An 18,826-nucleotide genomic window follows, 5' to 3' on the forward strand; every position below is an offset into this window, starting at 1 on the left:
AAGCTCAATTGTATGTCTCTTTTTTATTAAAGTATCTGACAAATAATTAGATTTAAAAACAAACACTATGAAATATTGATAATTAACACAATACACAAGAGTTCAGTGATCATATTTGAAATGAACAAAGTCATCTGCCACTGTTGGCACCATTTTGCAAAGCAGACTCCAGGACAGCCTGTAGCCCCAGGCTCTCACACTCATCAACAACAGCCACCCACTACCACTCTCACCTTCACCTTCCCCTCACACTGAATCACACTAAATCACACTGTTCCCTTTAAAGCAGGGATGTGGTTTTAGTGTAGTTGTCCATACCAAGTCTATCTTAACATACAGTTTGCCTCCATTCAGCAGATTACAGTTACTGTGAACACATACATACATATATATATATTTATATGTCTATTATATCTATTATATATTTAGTCTATGTTTATGTATATCCATTATATCAATTCTGTCTATTTTATATGGTATATTATAATTAATATATGTTCTATTTATGTGTATATGCACAGCACTGTTATTTATACCAGTGTTTTTTACATTAAAATTTCTTTAACAACGTTTTTAAAATGTAACATTATACATTAACTATTATTATTATTATTATTATTATTATTATTATTATTATTATTATTTTCTTATTCTTATTCTTATTAGTATTATTATTATTATTATCATCATCATCATCATCATCATTAGTATATTTTATTATTTTCATGAAAACTAACAAACTACAGATCACCTCGTACAAACAAGCACATACTAGATACGAATTTAATCTAATGTAATAATAGTAAACTGTTAAAATAAAACTAATAAATTATGACGTTAACAGTTTAAAAGCTTGCATGAAAAAGGTCCACGTGACGAAGGGGCGGGGCTAAACGCCTAGTCCGGATTCCTGAGCGCGAGCCGAATTTCCTGTCCACTCGGTGTGTAGAGCAGCGCGTGAAGCGGAGCTTTTCTCTCTACACCGTAACCGGAGCTGCTCACAAACAAACAAACAAACAAACAAAACAAAGGTGGGTTGTCTTAACCAGGAACGCTATACATTGTTCTAAACCTAATATGCATGTATTCTCCTTAGTCACGACACTTGGTTTTAATTCTAGAGCAATGCAGCCCATAATTTCCTCTTTATTCCCTCTTTCTTTCTTTCTTTCTTTCTTTCTCTTCCATCCTCCTCCTCATCTTCCTCCTCCTACAGATGTTCCGAAGTCTCACAGCTGTTGTTCTCCTGGCTGCAGTCTTCTGTCATGCCCAGGTAAGTCATTTAAAATGCAATAAAAAAACAAAACAAAACAAGAATTTAATGAATTATTGCTTATTAGAGTGATTAAAGCTCTATAGACTTTGACATGTCCAGGAAGAAGAAACATCTTTCGTTTGAACTCGAACTTCTCTGTGAGTCGCTGTGCTTTGATTCAGCTCCCAAATTCTTTAGATTTAACCCTATCAATGCCAGTGCAGTGATTTCTCTCTCTGTCTACTGTATACAGACACATAAGTGACTTAATGTAAGTGATCTATAGGCAAACCCCTTTAATTACATCCTGCTTGTGCTTTTAAATCTTATTTATTTATTTATTTATTTATTTATTTTAAACGTATTGCAGTTTTTTTTTTTTGCATCCAGGAATAAATGGACACATAATCAGTTTTGTCCTGTTTACACATTACGTCTCATGTCTTACGTCTGTATGTGCATTTATCTACATAAAATATAAATGTATAAAAGGATTTATTTAGCAGCACATGTTCTTGTTGATTGCTCTGTTCTGATTGGACAGAGGGGGGTCATTATTTCTACACTTTGTGTTTCATTCCTTGAACAGATATGAACACAAATGTTTAAACACTTTCTTTTTTGCTGAATGGATTTTTTTTTTTATTTGGATCAAATAGAATATAAGCCTTTATTTTGTCACGTATACGTTCGTTCTTCACAAAATCTCTCTTCAAATATCCCAACTTGGATACTTGGAAGTTGAGGCCAGAGCATAGAGGCAGCCATGATACAGCACCCCTGGATCAGGGAGGGTTAAGGGTCTTGTTTAAGGGCCCAACAATGGCAGCTTGGCAGTGGGGCTTGAACCCTGATCAACAATCCAGAGCTTTATCCTCTTGAGCCACCACGTCATCCTGATAAGATTTTAACCACAAACATTAACATTAACCTAGACTGAAATTGAGCTGAAATCCTGTCTCCTCTTTCCATAACATGACATGTAAAATTCAAATAATCTCATGACAACATACTATATACATTTATTTTTCATTTTCTACCGCTTATCCGAACTATCTCGGGTCATGGGGAGCCTGTGCCTATCTCAGGCGTCATCGGGCATCAAGGCAGGATACACCCTGGACGGACTGCCAACCCATCACAGGGCACACACACACTCTCATTCACTCACACAATCACACACTACGGACAATTTCCCAGAGATGCCAATGAACCTACCATGCATGTCTATGGACCGAGGGAGGAAACCGGAGTACCCAGAGGAAACCCTCAAGGCACGGGGAGAAAATGCAAACTCCTACAATATACATCTACCTGTTTAATAGAAATTTGCAGATGAATTCAAATATCTCAACAACATTTTTCCAGGCATCTTGATGTACCTTGTGCTTTGTGATATTATGGGATGTGGTAGCCTAGTGGTTAAGGTGTTGGGCTACCAATCGGAAGGTTGTGAGTTTGATTCCTACGTCCACTGCTGGACACCTGAGCAAGGCCCTTAACCCTCAATTGCTCAGTTGTATAAAAAAGACATATAATGTAAGTCGCTCTGGATAAGGGCATCTGCTAAATGCTGTAAATATATTATATATTATATATTATTATATATATATAAGTGGCTTGGGTTGGCACTGGATATGTCCTGGATCCATGTGAATTATTAATTGAATAATCCTTAATCCAGAAATAATCCTAATATCCAGTATTTATGAACGGCCTGAAATATGTTGCATCAGAACACACAGATCCAGTGTTCCTGAAGTTACTGGCTTTAGAGAAACTTGACAGTATAATCATGTTTTGTATAAAACAACTAATTAGGATGCACACTGCTAATATCTGGTGATAAAGAGTTATGAGATGATTTGCATAATGTGTCTGGTGCACCAGATTTAAAGTCTGGTTTTCTGGAGACACATTTCACTAGTGTACATGTGCTTAAAATCCTATTAGGACACAACGCAGATGTGTACGCAGGGAGCTGGCATGTCCTTTTGATGCTGATGGAGATAGACTAGGATGACGATGATGACAGAATTTGTGTGCTTGCATCTAGGTTGAGTAAACAGGATAAAAGACAGACAGCCGTTAAAGAGGACGAGTTGCTAGGCGTAAAGTGTAGAAGTCAGGACTGTCTGATTTTTAACACTCAGATGCAGCATTTCAAACTGCAAAACAGAAATTGAGCATAAAGACTCACACTCCAACTCACACTAGAAGGAATGTGTCTTAATCTTACAGCTTTGAAGTTTCTCTCTGCATTGTCTCTAGCCAGCAGTCTTCCTCAGTATTGCTGGGTCAAAACATTATAATTGTATTTATAACATTATAAATGTATTTATTTTCTATTTCTATGCCTGTAAAAGTGATGTTTTATGCTGAAAAACACACTGATTCGATATAAAAAGCCACTTTGTAATTTCTAGTCATGAGAATCAGATCTAAACGGTATACCGCGTAAGATTAAGCACATTTCAAGAGTCTTGAGGCTCATTCACCGGATTTCATGCATGAAGTGTGAAGGATTGTCGAAGGAAATTTGAAAGGAATGTTTCTGCAGTTTTTAAATCCATTCTGTAAGGCATCTGAGGGGTTTCTGTGATTACACCGGACGCTGGAAGTAAGACGTTGCCTCGTGCATGTTTAATTTGAAGAACTTCTTGATTAGAGGAGATTAGAAATGTATCTGAATATAAATATATTATTCAGAATTAGCAAGCAATGTGCACAAATACAGATTGAATTCGTTTTTCATTTTTCGTTCCATAGCTCCGCAGGTTAACTGGTTGGAGATGCAAACAAAGAGGTTTAGAGGCAAAAAACCATGGCAAATGTTCAAGATATGAAGCTTTTGCAAGACAAACAAAGACCACCTTCATTAATATAAAACAGGCAGCACAGGGCAATTGGCTTATATTTTGAACTAAATTTGAAGAAAGCCTTTTCAGATTTAGACAACACCCATTTCAGCTTTAAGTCCACATTCGGTTTGTCTTTTAGTCTTCTATTATATGTCAGTTTGGGATCAGTGCTCGAAAAAATGTTAAAATATTTGTCGTTGTAATTGCACATGTGCTGCATATGCATTTAACCCCTTCCCCCAGAGTTTCCCATAGTTCTCTCTGCTCTGTCTTGGCCAGTACATGGTGAGATTCCTATCTCCTTTGATTCTAAGTAACGATAGGTTGCTTACATGCTCTGAAAGGGTGTCGGCTCAAATTAAAGAGCACTGCTTTTCCCTCTGCGAGCTAAAATGCCCTGCAGCTTTTCAACAAACACACAAACACACACTTTTATATTGGGAAAAACGGTCAGTATTGGGAAAGAATAGTACTGAGAATGACCAGTCAGTACTGGGGAAAAACAGGGGAAAACCAATCGGTATTGGGGGAAGACCAATCGGTATTAGGGACAGACATTCAGTATTAGGGAAGATCTCTCAGTGTTGGGAAAGAAAAGTCAGCATTGAGAATGACTAGTAAGTATTAGTAAAGACCTGTCAGTTTTCGGAAAGACTTGTCAGTACGGAGAACATAAAGTCAGTATTGGGAAAAATCAGTCGGAATTGGGAACAGCCTGCAAAAAAACAGTACGTATTGAGAAAAATCCAGTTAGTATTGGGAAAGACCAGTCAGTGTTGAGAAAGACCATTCAAAATTAGGAAAGAAATCTAGGACCAATAGATTTATGTATCAACTTTGTTGGCTGTCTGCCTCATTGCCATAGTAATTCTATGATACAGTTTCTTTGTTTGTGAATATACATATAATCCTGTTTGGATCTTGTATGTCGCAGCCATTGATTAAACACTGAACAACATTCCAGGAACTTTATAATGTTCTGATGCTTGTTGAGTCACAAAAATTGCCATTGCTATATGTTCTCTTTATGTAATCATTCACAGCTTATAATATTAATAAAAAACCAACAAAGCACACAGTGTTTATACAATATCTAGCCAAATAAAAGAAATATTTCATCTAAAATGAAATGAAATGTTGACAGATTCCTTGTTACCCCAAGAGCTGTTGATTAGTCTGGAAATATTTGGAGTCAAACATTTGTTGTTCTTTTAGAGCTTTGGGCAAATGTAATAGATGTATTTATCACCCCGCATCAGTGGATGTTACAATTTGAATGGCTTTCAATCATGCAAGTAATAGAAATAGTAATAATAATAATAATAACCTTTATTTTCTACAGCGCCTTTAAAAGAACATCTCAAAGCGCTTTACAAAAGCAAAATAAAATCAACAAAATTACACACATAATATAATGATTAAAATTAAAGCAACAAAAATAGACAATAAAATAAGCACTATGTAAAATTACAATTAGACAAATTAAAAGCTACCCTAAAAAAATATGTTTTAAGCAGAGATTTAAAAGTGCCAAGAGATGTTGCTTGCCTTATCTCAGTTGGTAGTGAATTCCACAGTTTTGGAGCTAGTGAAGAGAAGGCCCTATCTCCCATCCATTTTAAACGAGTTAAAGGAACAGTTAAAAGACCAGTTTCAGAAGAACGAAGATTGCGAGATGGAATATAAGGAATTAAAAGATCAGCCAAATATTGAGGAGCTAACCCGTGTAAGGCCTTAGGTAGGTAAGCATCAGAATCTTAAAATCAACCCTAAACCTAACGGGAAGCCAGTGCAAGGACTCCAGAACGGGAGTAATGTGATCTTTTAACTTTGGTCTAGTAAGTATTCTCACCGCCGAATTTTGCACTACCTATAATTTATTTAAGGCACCCCAGCCAACAAGGCATTGCAGTAATCGATACGGGAAAACACAAAAGTGTTGATCAGTCTCTCAGCAACAGAAAATGACAGAATTATTAGTATATACTAAGGCATAAACCTACAGGGCAGTGTGTGTTCAGATTTATACTTATGTTACATATATAGGATTAGATGTATAAATGTATGTAGTATCTGTATTATAAGATAGTTATACACCTAAACCTAAATCTAACCCTAACACATTTTTTCCTGCATTTATTTCTGGAAATAAAAATAGATATCTGGTATGAAAAGCACTTTATGCTGTCAGGGCTATCTTTCTCGTCCTGACAAGGTAGGTTGTCTTGTTTTTTTTTTTTCCTGGTATTTCTACATAGTCAGGACATTTTGTTTGTCAGGATGGGTTACAAACATACCGAGAGAGAGAGAGAGACAGAGACAGAGAGAATACTGAAGGAGAAAAATGTGCATGGCTGTCTTTTTTTTTTTACTCCAATGTCATTCCTAATGAGTGACATGGAGGGCAGCTAATACAATTGTATTATTAAATTTGAACCTGAAAGAGTGAGAGAGACTCTGTGTGTGTGTGTGCGTGTGTGCGTGGGTGCATGTGTGTTTCTGTGTGTGTGTGTGTGTGTGTGTGTGTGGGAGAGAGTGAGAGAGAGAAATACTCATCTATTCCACACTTACTCATGCTCCTACCAAAAATAGTCTTTTCCACAGAGTGTGAGAGACAAAGAGACATAGGGAGAAAAGAGAGATAGAAATGAGGGATGTAAGTGTTACAGATGAATTTGATGAAATGGAGCAATGGATGAGAGAAAATATCAGGAATTACAGAGTGAGAAATTAAAAATATATAATGAGAAAAATATGAGAAATGGAGAGAGAGAGAGACAGAGAGAGAGAGAGAGAGAGAGAGAGAGAGAGAGAGAGAATACTGAAGGAGAAAAATGTGCACGGCTGTCTTTTTTTTTTTTTCACTACAATGTCATTCCCTAATGAGTGATATGGAGGGCAGCTAATACAATTGTATTATTAAATTTGAACCTGAAAGAGAGTGAGAGAGACTGTGTGTGTGTGTGTGTGTGTGTGTGTGTGTGTGTGTGTGTGTGTGTGTGTCTGTGCGTGCGTGAGTACTAGCCCCTCCCTGTGGTCAGTGTGCTCTGATTCTGCTCGGGTTCGGCTCTCCTGATGAGTAATGACCTGCTGTGTTCAGGGTGTACAAGCTCCTAGGACACTCTCTGACAATTAACCTTAGTCTGGAGACACGATGAGCATCACATGGGCTCAAATATGAAATGCACCAAAATTCCCTGTGAGCCTTCCGAGACATTTTAACCCAGTTTACACTTACTAGTGTATTGCATCTTGAGTAGCACAATTATATCCTCTACCCACAGAAAATGACTGGGAAATCCACCCAAGACATTTCAGTCTGATTAAGCAAACCACTTCAGGAGATCTGTGACACATTTTAGACAGATGTTTGAGAAGTACAAATATATATTCGTCCCGAGTCACAGGAAGTGGTTTGTCAAGTGTCAATATGAGTAACTGTATGAGAAAATCTGGGTAATATTTTATTAGTATACATTATATAGTATACATGGCATAAAGGGTAAGGATATGCTTACAATATTAACAATGTTATTAAGTACATATATGTTTATTTATAATAGATAAAGATGTCAATCCATGTATGTAGTAAATGTTTACTACTTTTCTTTTACATTTATTACTCACTGCAAGGTTTACTAGTACTATTTAGTTTTTTTAAAATAGATAAATGAATAAATACAAGTTAATTTATTTATTTATTTATTTATTTATTAAAGAAAAAAATGATAGTCAAGTGTTGTTTTTTCTTTTTTTATGGAAAAGGCTCATGGGTTTCTGTTATTTTGGCCTTAATGACTGAGAACGTGTTTATTTTTTACAATTATTTTTCTGCTTTTATATTTGCTTGTTATTTTTAATTAAATGTTGTGTGTTATTACTATTTCAGTACATACGGTAGAATACATCTTAAATAGGCTACCTGGAGAGGACACAGTGGGTTGATCAGAAGTCTTTTACTTTGTACTACATACAATAATCTGTTTTGTTAGATAGGCAGAATGTGTGTCGTTTGACTGATAGTCTGTTTTATGCAGTATTCAGGAAGATGCTCATTCAAGGGAAAGACACGGTTCATCTCAGGTAGTTTTTCCTTGCTGCCGTCGCCTCCTGCGTGCTCATTAGGGATAGGGACAGATATATAGTATTTTAAATTTTAAGTTAATATTTTTAACTTAATTTTAAACTTTAATTGTATGTACAGTATTCAGGGCACGGTGGCTTAGTGGTTAGCACGTTCGCCTCACACCTCCAGGGTTGGGGGTTCGATTCCAGCCTCCACCTTGTGTGTGTGGAGTTTGCATGTTCTCCCCGTGCCTCGGGGGTTTCCTCCGGGTACTCCGGTTTCCTCCCCGGTCCAAAGACATGCAGGGTAGGTTGATTGGCATCTCTGGAAAATTGTCCGTAGTGTGTGTGATTGCGTGAGTGAATGAGAGTGTGTGTGCCCTGTGATGGGTTGGCACTCCGTCCAGGGTGTATCCTACCATGATGCCCGATGACGCCTGAGATAGGCACAGGCTCCCCATGACCCGAGGTAGTTCGGATAAGCGGTAGAAAATGAGTGAGTGAGTGAGTGTATGTATTAATTTATTTATTTTTATTCTTGTTTTTTCTTCTTATTATTATTATATATTTTTATTTCTTTTTTTTTCTCTCTTCCGTTTCTATACTTGATTGTCAATTGTTAAAAGCGCTATACAAAGGAATTGAATTTGAATGTGAATTCGGTTCCCTCAGGCTTTTTGCTCTTACAGCAGCTGGACATGGTTCAGTTCAGGTCGGGCTGGAGGTGATGATGCGCTCTGTTACAGGACATTGCCTCATTATATAAACTGTTCACCTAGAGGAGACATTTGGTGTGTTTCAGGTGCTGGACGCTTAAATTGTTCAACTTGAACACGATAGCTCTGCACTGTGTGCACGCTGAGAGTTCCGCACTGTTCACATGGTTCAGTTCTGTATTTTTGTTTCTTGTTTTTTAGCCTATATTAAAAGCCCAAGGCCATTTTAAGACACTTTGTTCAGAAAAGAAAATTGAGCTTTTGGCCTGAGAGAATTAATCATAATACGTTTATTTGGTTTTTCTCAAAGTGGTTCTCATGGCAACCTTAAAAAATTGTTCAAGGATAGGAGTGTGAAAGAAGAAAAGGGTATGAATAAAAGGAATAGATTAGTAGAAATTAGCCTCTGAGGAATAAACCAAAGGCATTTTCTATTCAGTGCAACATCTGAATAATTTTATATACAGGGCTGCTTGGATGGCTCATGTGTCCTGAGGTTATAAAGCTTCTGGTGTAGAAAGTATTAAGAAGAAAGTTATAGTTATACTATCTATCTATCTATCTATCTATCTATCTATCTATCTATCTATCTATCTATCTATCTATCTATCTATCTATCTATCTATCTGTATGTCAGTCTGTCTGTCTGTATGACTGTCTGTCTGTCTGACTGTCTGTCTGTCTCTTACCTCCTCTCTCAACACTCTCATAAGATATGCTTCTATGTGTTACACAAAATGATTCTCTCTCTCTCTCTCTCTCTCTCTCTATCTCTGTATCTCTCCCTCTTTCTCTCTCTCTCTCTCTCTCTCTCTCTCTCTCTGTATCTCTCTCTCTCTCTCTCTCTCTCTCTCTCTCTCTCTCTCTGTATCTCTCTCTCTCTCTCTCTCTCTCTCTCTCTCTCTCTCTCTCTCTCTCTCTCTCTCTCTGTACATGCATTCTCTTTCTCTGTTGTAAATGAGTTTTCGAAGAATTGTCTGTCCTCTACGCTTCTAGCTCCACTCCTTGACCACCTGTCACTTTTATCTCTCCTTGTCTCAGTCATTCTTTTTTTATAGCAGCACGCTTGTCCTGTCATTGGCTATGTGATGGTGTTTTACGGTCCTGATTTTGTCTGGCCAGTTTTGTCCATTTGCCTTGAAAGGGCCCCATAATTAGAGGCAGAGAGCTTGGGATGAGCAGATGGAGGTAAATTGCCTAATGAAAAAAGAGGTAGGGTATTTCTGCTCAGATTGCTTTTCCTGATAGTGAGAGATGAAGGTCTGGAGAAAAAGCTAAATAGGCAAGACCTGAAGGTTTTTACAGCTTCTAGTGTAGATACCTCAGCTATTATTGTAAATAACATTTTCGGATTGTTTTCCAGCTTCCAGGAAACATCTCAATGTCTCATTAATTACATTAACATAATATGCAGCTAAAGAGGTATGGTTGATAATTCAGGGAAAACAGAGATACTTGTTCAATGGAACAAGATGTGTTTAACAAAGAGGTCCTTGGCTCTTTTACGAGTCGCAGTGTGAAGAAAGGGGGCATTGTGGGAAATGTCTGGAAATAAGCACACTTCCTTCTGCAAACACAGCCATTAGCGAGGCATTCTCCAAACGCGAGTCCCTCCTGAGAAAACTGCTGTCTGGAGAGCTTACTGCAAGACCCCAACCTCCACCAGCCCTGGAACAGATCCCAAAGAAAAAAAGGGAGAAGAAATAACATGGGAGAGAGACAGATGTAGGGAGAGTTAGGAAAGTAGACAAGAGAGCGCTGCTGAAAAATGAGACTATGAAACAAAAGAGAGAAAGGATAAGAACTATTAGAAAACGCAAGAGATTGAAAGCATACCAGTGAACTTGGAAAGAGTTTAAGGGAGGACAGAGTAAAAAAAACAGTGCCCAATTAAACAGGATGGAGAGAAGGAAATACCAGCAGAAAGATAGGGTCTCATTAATCGCCTGCGTTTTGGCTGCATGCCCTTTGTTGTGTCTCTGAACCAAACCCCCAAACTCAAATTCAGTCCTGCTGCATGGCCTGAATAATGGCCTCCAGCTGGAAGATTGACTACTTTCTGACTCAGTTTGGGACACTGTGGAGAGTGTGTAAACTCGTATTTTTTCTTCCACTGATTTATTCTCTTCTGGCAGCAGCTGTTCTGTTTTTTTTATGGAGTCTGTCAGCGTGCTTTGCAATCCTGATCAGAAGAAACAAGCCTTTTGTACCCACTCACCATGCTCTTCTTGTCCTACATGAGGGTTAATCGCCCTTCTTACTGGGCAGTGTTCCATGAAGACCTGTAATGACCGTGTAGCTCAGTAACGTTGTTCCCCTACTCCACCCTCTGTCTCTGTGGCACCGCTCTTTCCAAACTCTCACTTCAGAAAGGGTGCGGTATTAAAACAAGATGAGCTCATTGTGTGACGGTTTTGCTTGCAAATAAAGAACAGACATGCGCAAACAGTGGATCAACTCCCACAAATGTTCTGCTCTCCAAAAAGACACGAAAAAGAAATCTTTGCCAGACATGAGTCGTATGTCTCCATTTTGGGAAGACTGAAAGCGTTCTTTTAGGGACGTATAAAAGGAGATTAGTGTGGATGTATCGAGGACGTGATGGATAAGAGCATCAGAAAAATGACTAAAAATAAAGGTCAAACTAAATTACATATATTAAAATGTCTGAGCTACATAGAATTGAACAAGCCTTGTTCTTAAAGTGGTAAGAGAAATCACTGACTGGTTAGAGAGATTGGTTAAATAATGGATCCAGTGAACAGAACATTAGTTGACCAGAGATATCCATAACTATCCATTACAGTTATTGTCCATTAGGGCTGAATCCTACCCAGGTATGCAAACAACAATATCTGTTCAATGGTTTGTTAACCGGGGGCACGGTGGCTTAGTGGTTAGCATGTTTGCCTCACACCTCCAGGGTTGGGGGTTCGATTCCCGCCTCCGCCTTGTGTGTGTGGAGTTTGCATGTTCTCCCCGTGCCTCGGGGGTTTCCTCCGGGTACTCCGGTTTCCTCCCCCGGTCCAAAGACATGCATGGTAGGTTGATTGGCATCTCTGGAAAATTGTCCGTAGTGTGTGAGTGAATGAGAGTGTGTGTGTGCCCTGCGATGGGTTGGCTCTCCGTCCAGGGTGTATCCTGCCTTGATGCCCGATGACGCCTGAGATAGACACAGGCTCCCCGTGACCCGAGAAGTTCGGATAAGCGGTAGAAAATGAATGAATGTATGAATGGTTTCTTAACCTACATTCAGTTTGTACAAAATCTCAAGACGACACTGGATACTGAAAGGACTACAGTAACATTACGGAATTAAAGTTAAAATCAGTAGTATGGCAGTCTCTAAAATCTGAGACATCCAAGCATTTCCAGAAGAGCAGATATATTAGAGTAGATATATTTGCTAGAGGCTCTCAACTAATATAGAATCTGGATGAGGAGCTGTGAACATTTGCCTGGTCTGCCTGTTAAGATTTACTTGTTAGCAATCTTGGCACATCTGCTTGGATAAACAGGGTGAGGTACCAGAGTTGATATGTGACAATCTCTGTCCTCCTGTTTGTGAGTACTTCAATTCAGTTCACAAGTTTTATTTAAATTTTATTTGTATATCACTTGTTTTTCAGCTCAGGCTCCAGACTATTACTTATCAAACCGCTATTAAACAGAAGTAATCGGGTTGTGCCTAGAGCAGATAAGTCCAATGTGAAACGATGTTACTGATAATGTTAGAGATTTCCTGCCTTTAAACTGTATTTAATGCCAGCTAATGGAATTTAGTGTACAGAGCTGACACAGCATTGTTACATTACTCTGCTAGCTAGTTAACGTGCCATTATCTGTACATGGCTCGAAGGAAATCGAGCATGCAAATCACCATGGACGTGCATATTTCTCTTGAAAAAAATATATCCATTGTTATATTGATGAGCTCTTGGGATGCTATAAAGAGAGAGAGGGCAAGGGAGGGAGGGAGTGATAGAAAGAGAGAGAGAGAGAGAGAGAGAGAGAGAGAGGATTGCAAAAGGTGTTGGGGTACCAATCGGAAGGTTGTGAGTTTGAAGCCCAGGTCCACCAAGCTGCCACTCTTGGGCCCCTGAGCAAGGCCCTTAAAGGTTACTACACAAATAACACCTAGTAATGTAGTAATGTAGAGAGGCAGCTACAACCGCATTTTGCTAGTAACAGCATTTAGCTCAGGAGTTATTGACTCGGGAATCTCCAATCTGTGAATATGTGCCAACTTCCTGCTCCTTCAGTTCTCTCCAGCGCTGGAAAGCTGATCCTATATTAACACGTCCTACTTCTTACCTTATCGTAAGCCTTTCTTCGCTTTCTTTCTTTGTTTTTATCCTCCATGTCAATGTTAAAACCGCTTTCTGCTAATGTCACACATGCGCACTGAACACTCTCTCCGCCGCATATTGACAAGACACGCCCCTTTCTGCTCATTGGCTACACGTTTGTTTTGAATTTTGTTTAGCTTGTAAACTTGTAAATAGCTTGTAAATATCGGAGACCCTACCTTTAACCCTCAATTGCTCAGTTGTACAAAAAAATTAGATAATGTAAGTCTCTCTGGATAAGGGCATCTGCCAAATGCTGTAAATGTAAATGCAAAATGACAGCTTTCCAGCAGTGAATGGTCTCGTCCTGACAGTGATGTTCAGAAGTGCGCTGAATGAACAGTTAGCCACTGACACATTTCCATGATCGTTTTTTCATGTTACAATAATTATTTCTATTTTATGCAAACTTACAATTTAAAAGGAACAGTATATCTCTAAAAAACAACAACACAAGGAATAAGAAACTACACTAAATGACATGCACTATAACAGTCCAAAGGTGAAACCCTGTATGGTTTGTAGACACCTGACCATTGCACTCATACGTGATTTTTGAACATGGATTTTAAGATTGAATTAATTTTTTGCTGTTATAATAAGCTCCACTCTACTGTGAAGGGTATTAAGCACATTCGGATGTGTGGATTTGTGTTCATTCAGCCACAAGAGGTTTATTGAGGTCAGGTACTGATGTCAGATGTGTGCAGTCAGTGTTCGAGTTCATCCCAGAGGTGTTCAGTGTGGATGTGGTCAGGTGTCTGTGCAGGACACTCAGGTTCTTTCACTCCAGCCTTGGCGAACCATGTCCTTATGGAGCTCGCTTTATGTACAGGGGCATTGTCATGTTGGAACAGATTTGGTCCTCCAGTGAAGGGAAATTTTAATGCTACGATATACAAAGACATTCTATACACTCACCGGCCACTTTATTATGTACACCTGTCCAACTGCTCGTTAACGCAAATTTCTAATCAGCCAATCACATGGCAGCAACTCAATGCATTTAGGCATGTAGACATGGTCAAGACGATCTGCTGCAGTTCAAACCGAGTGTCAGAATGGGGAAGAAAGGTGATTTAGGTGACTTTAAACGTGGCATGGTTGTTGGTGCCAGACGGGCTGGTCTGAGTATTTCAGAAACTGCTGATCTACTGGGATTTTCACGCACAACCATCTCTAGGGTTTACAGAGAATGGGCCGAAAAAGAGAAAATATTCAGTGAGCGACAGTTCTGTGGGCGCAAATGCCTTGTTGATGCCAGCGGTCAGAGGAGAATGGCCAGACTGGTTCGAGCTGATAGAAAGGCAACAGGAACTCAAATAACCACTCGTTACAACCGAGGTATGTAGAAGAGCATCTCTGAACGCACAACACGTCGAACCATGAGGCGGATGGGCTACAGCAGCAGAAGACCACACCGGTACTAGTAAGGTGTACCTAATAAAGTGGCCGGTGAGTGTAAAATTGTGTGCCTCCAACTTTTTGAGAAGAACCCTATATAGGTGTGCGCCACAAACCTGGCTATATAGTGTAGAACTTTATAATTATAAATTAGGCGTACATAGCCCAAACTATCTGTATAAACAATGCATAAACATCTCATGCCATTGGTGTTATAAATGTGGATGGAATATCTATTAAAATGGAAAAACAAACATGCAGTGTTGAGTAGATCCTGAGCTCAGGTTACTGTCTGCTACTTTTTGAGATTTCTTTGCACCTTACGTACATGTTGGTTCCCTCTGGGTTTAATCATGTCCAGGATACAGAGGAAACACAACAGTTTTAAATTAACACAAGTTGATGAAATCAAGAGAAGAGAGAAGTCATTGGAAACATATTCTGTTCTTTTCGTCATTGGCTGCTTAGTTCAGCTACAAAGTGCTGGAGATTCAGGGTTTATCAGTTTTTCCTCTGGCCTACATAACCAAGAGGTCTGGCACAGCATGAACCCACTGAGAAAGACCCAGAGATATTAACAAAGGAATTCACATACATCACCCTCTCATTCCCTATCCGCTTAAGTATTTGTTTGCATGAGCATCTTGTTCTCTGTCCTCTTTCCCGTTCTTTCTCTTTTTTCTCCCCTCCCTTTCTCAATAGGAAGCATGTGTGTTGTGTCGGAGTAGCATTTTTGTAGGAGTGACTCACTCTGTAGTCGGGCCATTAGCTGTAGAAGCTGGTAGGGTTCTCAGCTTGGTGGTAAGAGACACAGGAAATAAACCAGCTGGGATAAACAGAATTACATGAAACACGCTTTTGAGAAATTCCTGAAAGAGGTGTGTAAAGAAGGGAAAGAAAGCACATGATGTCATAGCTGTGTCATGAAGAACATACAAATGAATGTACTTGTTAGCAATGACATCACCTGTTTTAACATGCAGCACAGACTTCCTCTCCAGACCTATAACATACACAGATGGCTCTAATTTCACTGCTCTTGGGGCGCGGGGAAGAAAATGGGAGCTCAAAAGGACACTGTGAGTTTACTGCTTTTGGTTTGTACTGATTATAGAAACCACAAGTAGCGGGAATGTTTGTAATGGACTATTCTGTATTTAGTACCATTAATAACTCAATGTGTAGGAAAGGAAAAGTTCAGTCTCATCTACCAGTGACTTGACTTGACTTGACTTATGAACTGTACCGAGATGACGTTGGAATCTCACATCATCTCGTTGTTCATAAAACCCACAGCTGCCCTTTCCACCCTTTTTTTGGATAACTACCATTATACTGCTTAAGACATTTATAATGAGAGGAATAAAATATAATACTGTAGGACATGCTGTTATAGGAAAAAAAATCATTGACAGGGTGATGTGATGCAGCCCAGTCTGAAGTGGATTTTTTGCTCTGAGTGTGTTTTTCCTTCATCAATTTGCCATTGGATAAAAAAGTGCATTTTTATTACATATTACACAGTTATGTCCTGTGTTTTGTCTGTTTATTGATGCATTAAATATAGAAGCTATTCTAAGATATAACCTTGAATTTGAAACGAAATAATCTTTTTCATGTTACTGTAAAACTCCTTCATCTTAGCAGGGGAAGTGTTAGCTCAGTAGATAAAATGTTGGCTTGCTGTTCAGAAGGTTGTGAGTTTAAATCTCAGCACTGCCAAGTGGCTACTTCTGGGCCCTTGAGCCCTTACCCTCGATGTAAGTTGCTCTGGATGAGGGCGTCTGCTTTATGCCATAAATTTCCTGCCAGTTTGTCAGAATTGGAACAATTTACACCTTTAACTCTTACTGTTGCAAAGGCATTTGTGTGGTGCATCCACCATATAGGTCTCTGTGTAAGCTGTTACTATAGCAACAATAATGTTTAGGAATGAGCACATTAACATTTGCCTTGCAGTCAGTGCCATAATTTGAGCTGCTGTTATGGAAAATGAATGAAGGATGAAGAACTGAACAATGTTGTAGTATTTTCCATGATAGAAATGTACACCTTGGTGCATAAGACAACATTTACGCAGAAAGGTACGGTTTTTATTTGTACCATAGTGGAGTGTTGACTAGCGTGTTATAGTTTAGAATGTTCAGACAAGTGAAAAGTTTATGATGAGATATATTTAAGGAAGTACACATTGCAGAGCTGTATTAAATATTTAAGCATATTAGAATGTACTTAGGCTCTGAGTATGGCTAGCTAACCTAATAACACACTGGTTCTTTTAATTTTTTTTAATGCATACCTGCTTTTTCCCAACCAAGGCTTTAAGCTCTAATCATTCTTGAACCCATTATAACCAGTGATTTTTTCCCCCCCACAATTCGATCACTACACACCCATATACACACACGCAAAAACACACACGGTCTCCAATTACAGCTTGAGTCTGAGACACTGCTTCCTATTGTACTGCCTGGTCTGTCTGCACTGCTGCTCTCTGTCTCTGCCTATTCTATAACGTTCTTCTGCATCTGTTCACATTCAGCAGGCTGCATTTATGTCTCACAATTTCTTCTAGGTCACACACATTCATTTTTATTTTGCTTATCTGTTTACTTGTTTCGGGTGGTATTGAGTTCTGTGTCATGATTTTCCATTCTTATATCTTCAGTATTTGGCTTATGGTGAATTAATTAATTCTCAGTCTGTAACTTGTTTGAAATAGAAAGTGTTTTTTTTTATTTATTATTTTTATTTATTTATTTATTTATTTTTTTGCATGAACACATTAAATTACTACAACAGACTCAATCAAACCACACTACTAATGAAACTGACGTAAAATGATCTGTCTCGACGTTTGCTTTTGCTATGCTGTTGCTCTACAGTACCCATGAGTCTGAGTTAGAGGTTTATTCCCCCTGTGTATTTCACACACATGGAACAAATCTCTTGCTCATTTTGATTTAAATTATTGTTGTAGTCTTGCAATCAAATCCCTTAAGTAATGAGAACCATAGGCCGGCTATGAAGCCAATAAACTAATGTCAAAATTTGCCCATTTACTTTACACCAGGGGTCTTTTTGTAAATGGTGGGGGGGAAAAAAACAGGGCACACTTTATAAAATGCACCACGAGGGTCCCTGAAGCAGAGCGTACATGGCAGCCAGTCACGTGTATTTATGTTTTTGTTTAGCTAAAGGCAGCTCATTACACCAAAGACTAGCTACAGGGCTACGATCATTACATCAGAGTCTATTTCAATTCGATTCAATTCAAATTTATTTGTATAACGCTTTTTACAATTTTTGCATTGTCTCAAAGCAGCTTTACAAAACATAAACATAGAACAAAAGGTTAATATAAAGAGTAATATAAAGATCACTCACTCTCTCGCTCACTCATTTTCTACCGCTTATCTGAACTACCTCGGGTCACGGGGAGCCTGTGCCTATCTCAGGCGTCATTGGGCATCAAGGCAGGATACACCCTGGACGGATTGCCAACCCATCACAGGGCACACACACACTCTCATACACTCACGCAATCACACACACTACGGACAATTTTTCAACCTATCATGCATGTCTTTGGACCGGGGGAGGAAACCGGAGTACCCGGAGGAAATCCCCGAGGCACGGGGAGAACATGCAAACTCCACACACACAAGGCGGAGGCGGGAATCGAACCCCCAACCCTGGAGGTGTGAGGCGAACGTGCTAACCACTAAGCCATATAAAGATTAATATAATACAAAATTCGAAAAAGATTAATCTTAGATATATTTAAATGTGTTTGTATTTATCCCCAATGAACCAATCAAAACTTAGGACTTTTATTCAAAACAAATGTCTCAGCTGTTGTGAAGCTGTGAAACTCCACTATGAAACGAAACATGACCATTTAAAATTGTCTTATTTATAGCCTTAAACTAATCATTAATTAGTCTTAATTACCTAAATGTAATTTCCCTGTCCCTTTTTAAACAAGGAATTTTATGTTATTGTCCTTTATACATTTTAGTACAATACTCTGCTTTACCCTAGGGAACAAATGATTCTGTAAACTTCATAATTAGGTGGCGTTACCCCTTCATGTGATTAGCCACCATGCCTCTAAAAACCTGGACACTAATCAGTGTCAGTGTGGCATCACCACAAGACTAATTCTGTTTGACA

At 38.8% G+C, this 18,826-nt stretch overlaps 1 protein-coding gene across 1 annotated transcript in view; it reads left to right on the forward strand.

The window, feature by feature from the left end:
- The first annotated feature begins 890 nt into the window (after window positions 1-890).
- fstl1b (follistatin-like 1b) overlaps window positions 891-18,826 on the forward strand; it is a 65,911-nt gene continuing 47,975 nt past the window's right edge. Inside the window, exons 1-2 of the mRNA XM_060876963.1 lie at window positions 891-1,031; window positions 1,217-1,273. Of these exons, the coding sequence (XP_060732946.1) occupies window positions 1,217-1,273 (57 nt within the window). The 5' untranslated portion in view covers window positions 891-1,031. The remainder of the gene's footprint in view (window positions 1,032-1,216; window positions 1,274-18,826) is intronic.

Source organism: Tachysurus vachellii, chromosome 8 (assembly GCF_030014155.1).
Source record: "Tachysurus vachellii isolate PV-2020 chromosome 8, HZAU_Pvac_v1, whole genome shotgun sequence".
NCBI lineage: Eukaryota > Metazoa > Chordata > Actinopteri > Siluriformes > Bagridae > Tachysurus > Tachysurus vachellii.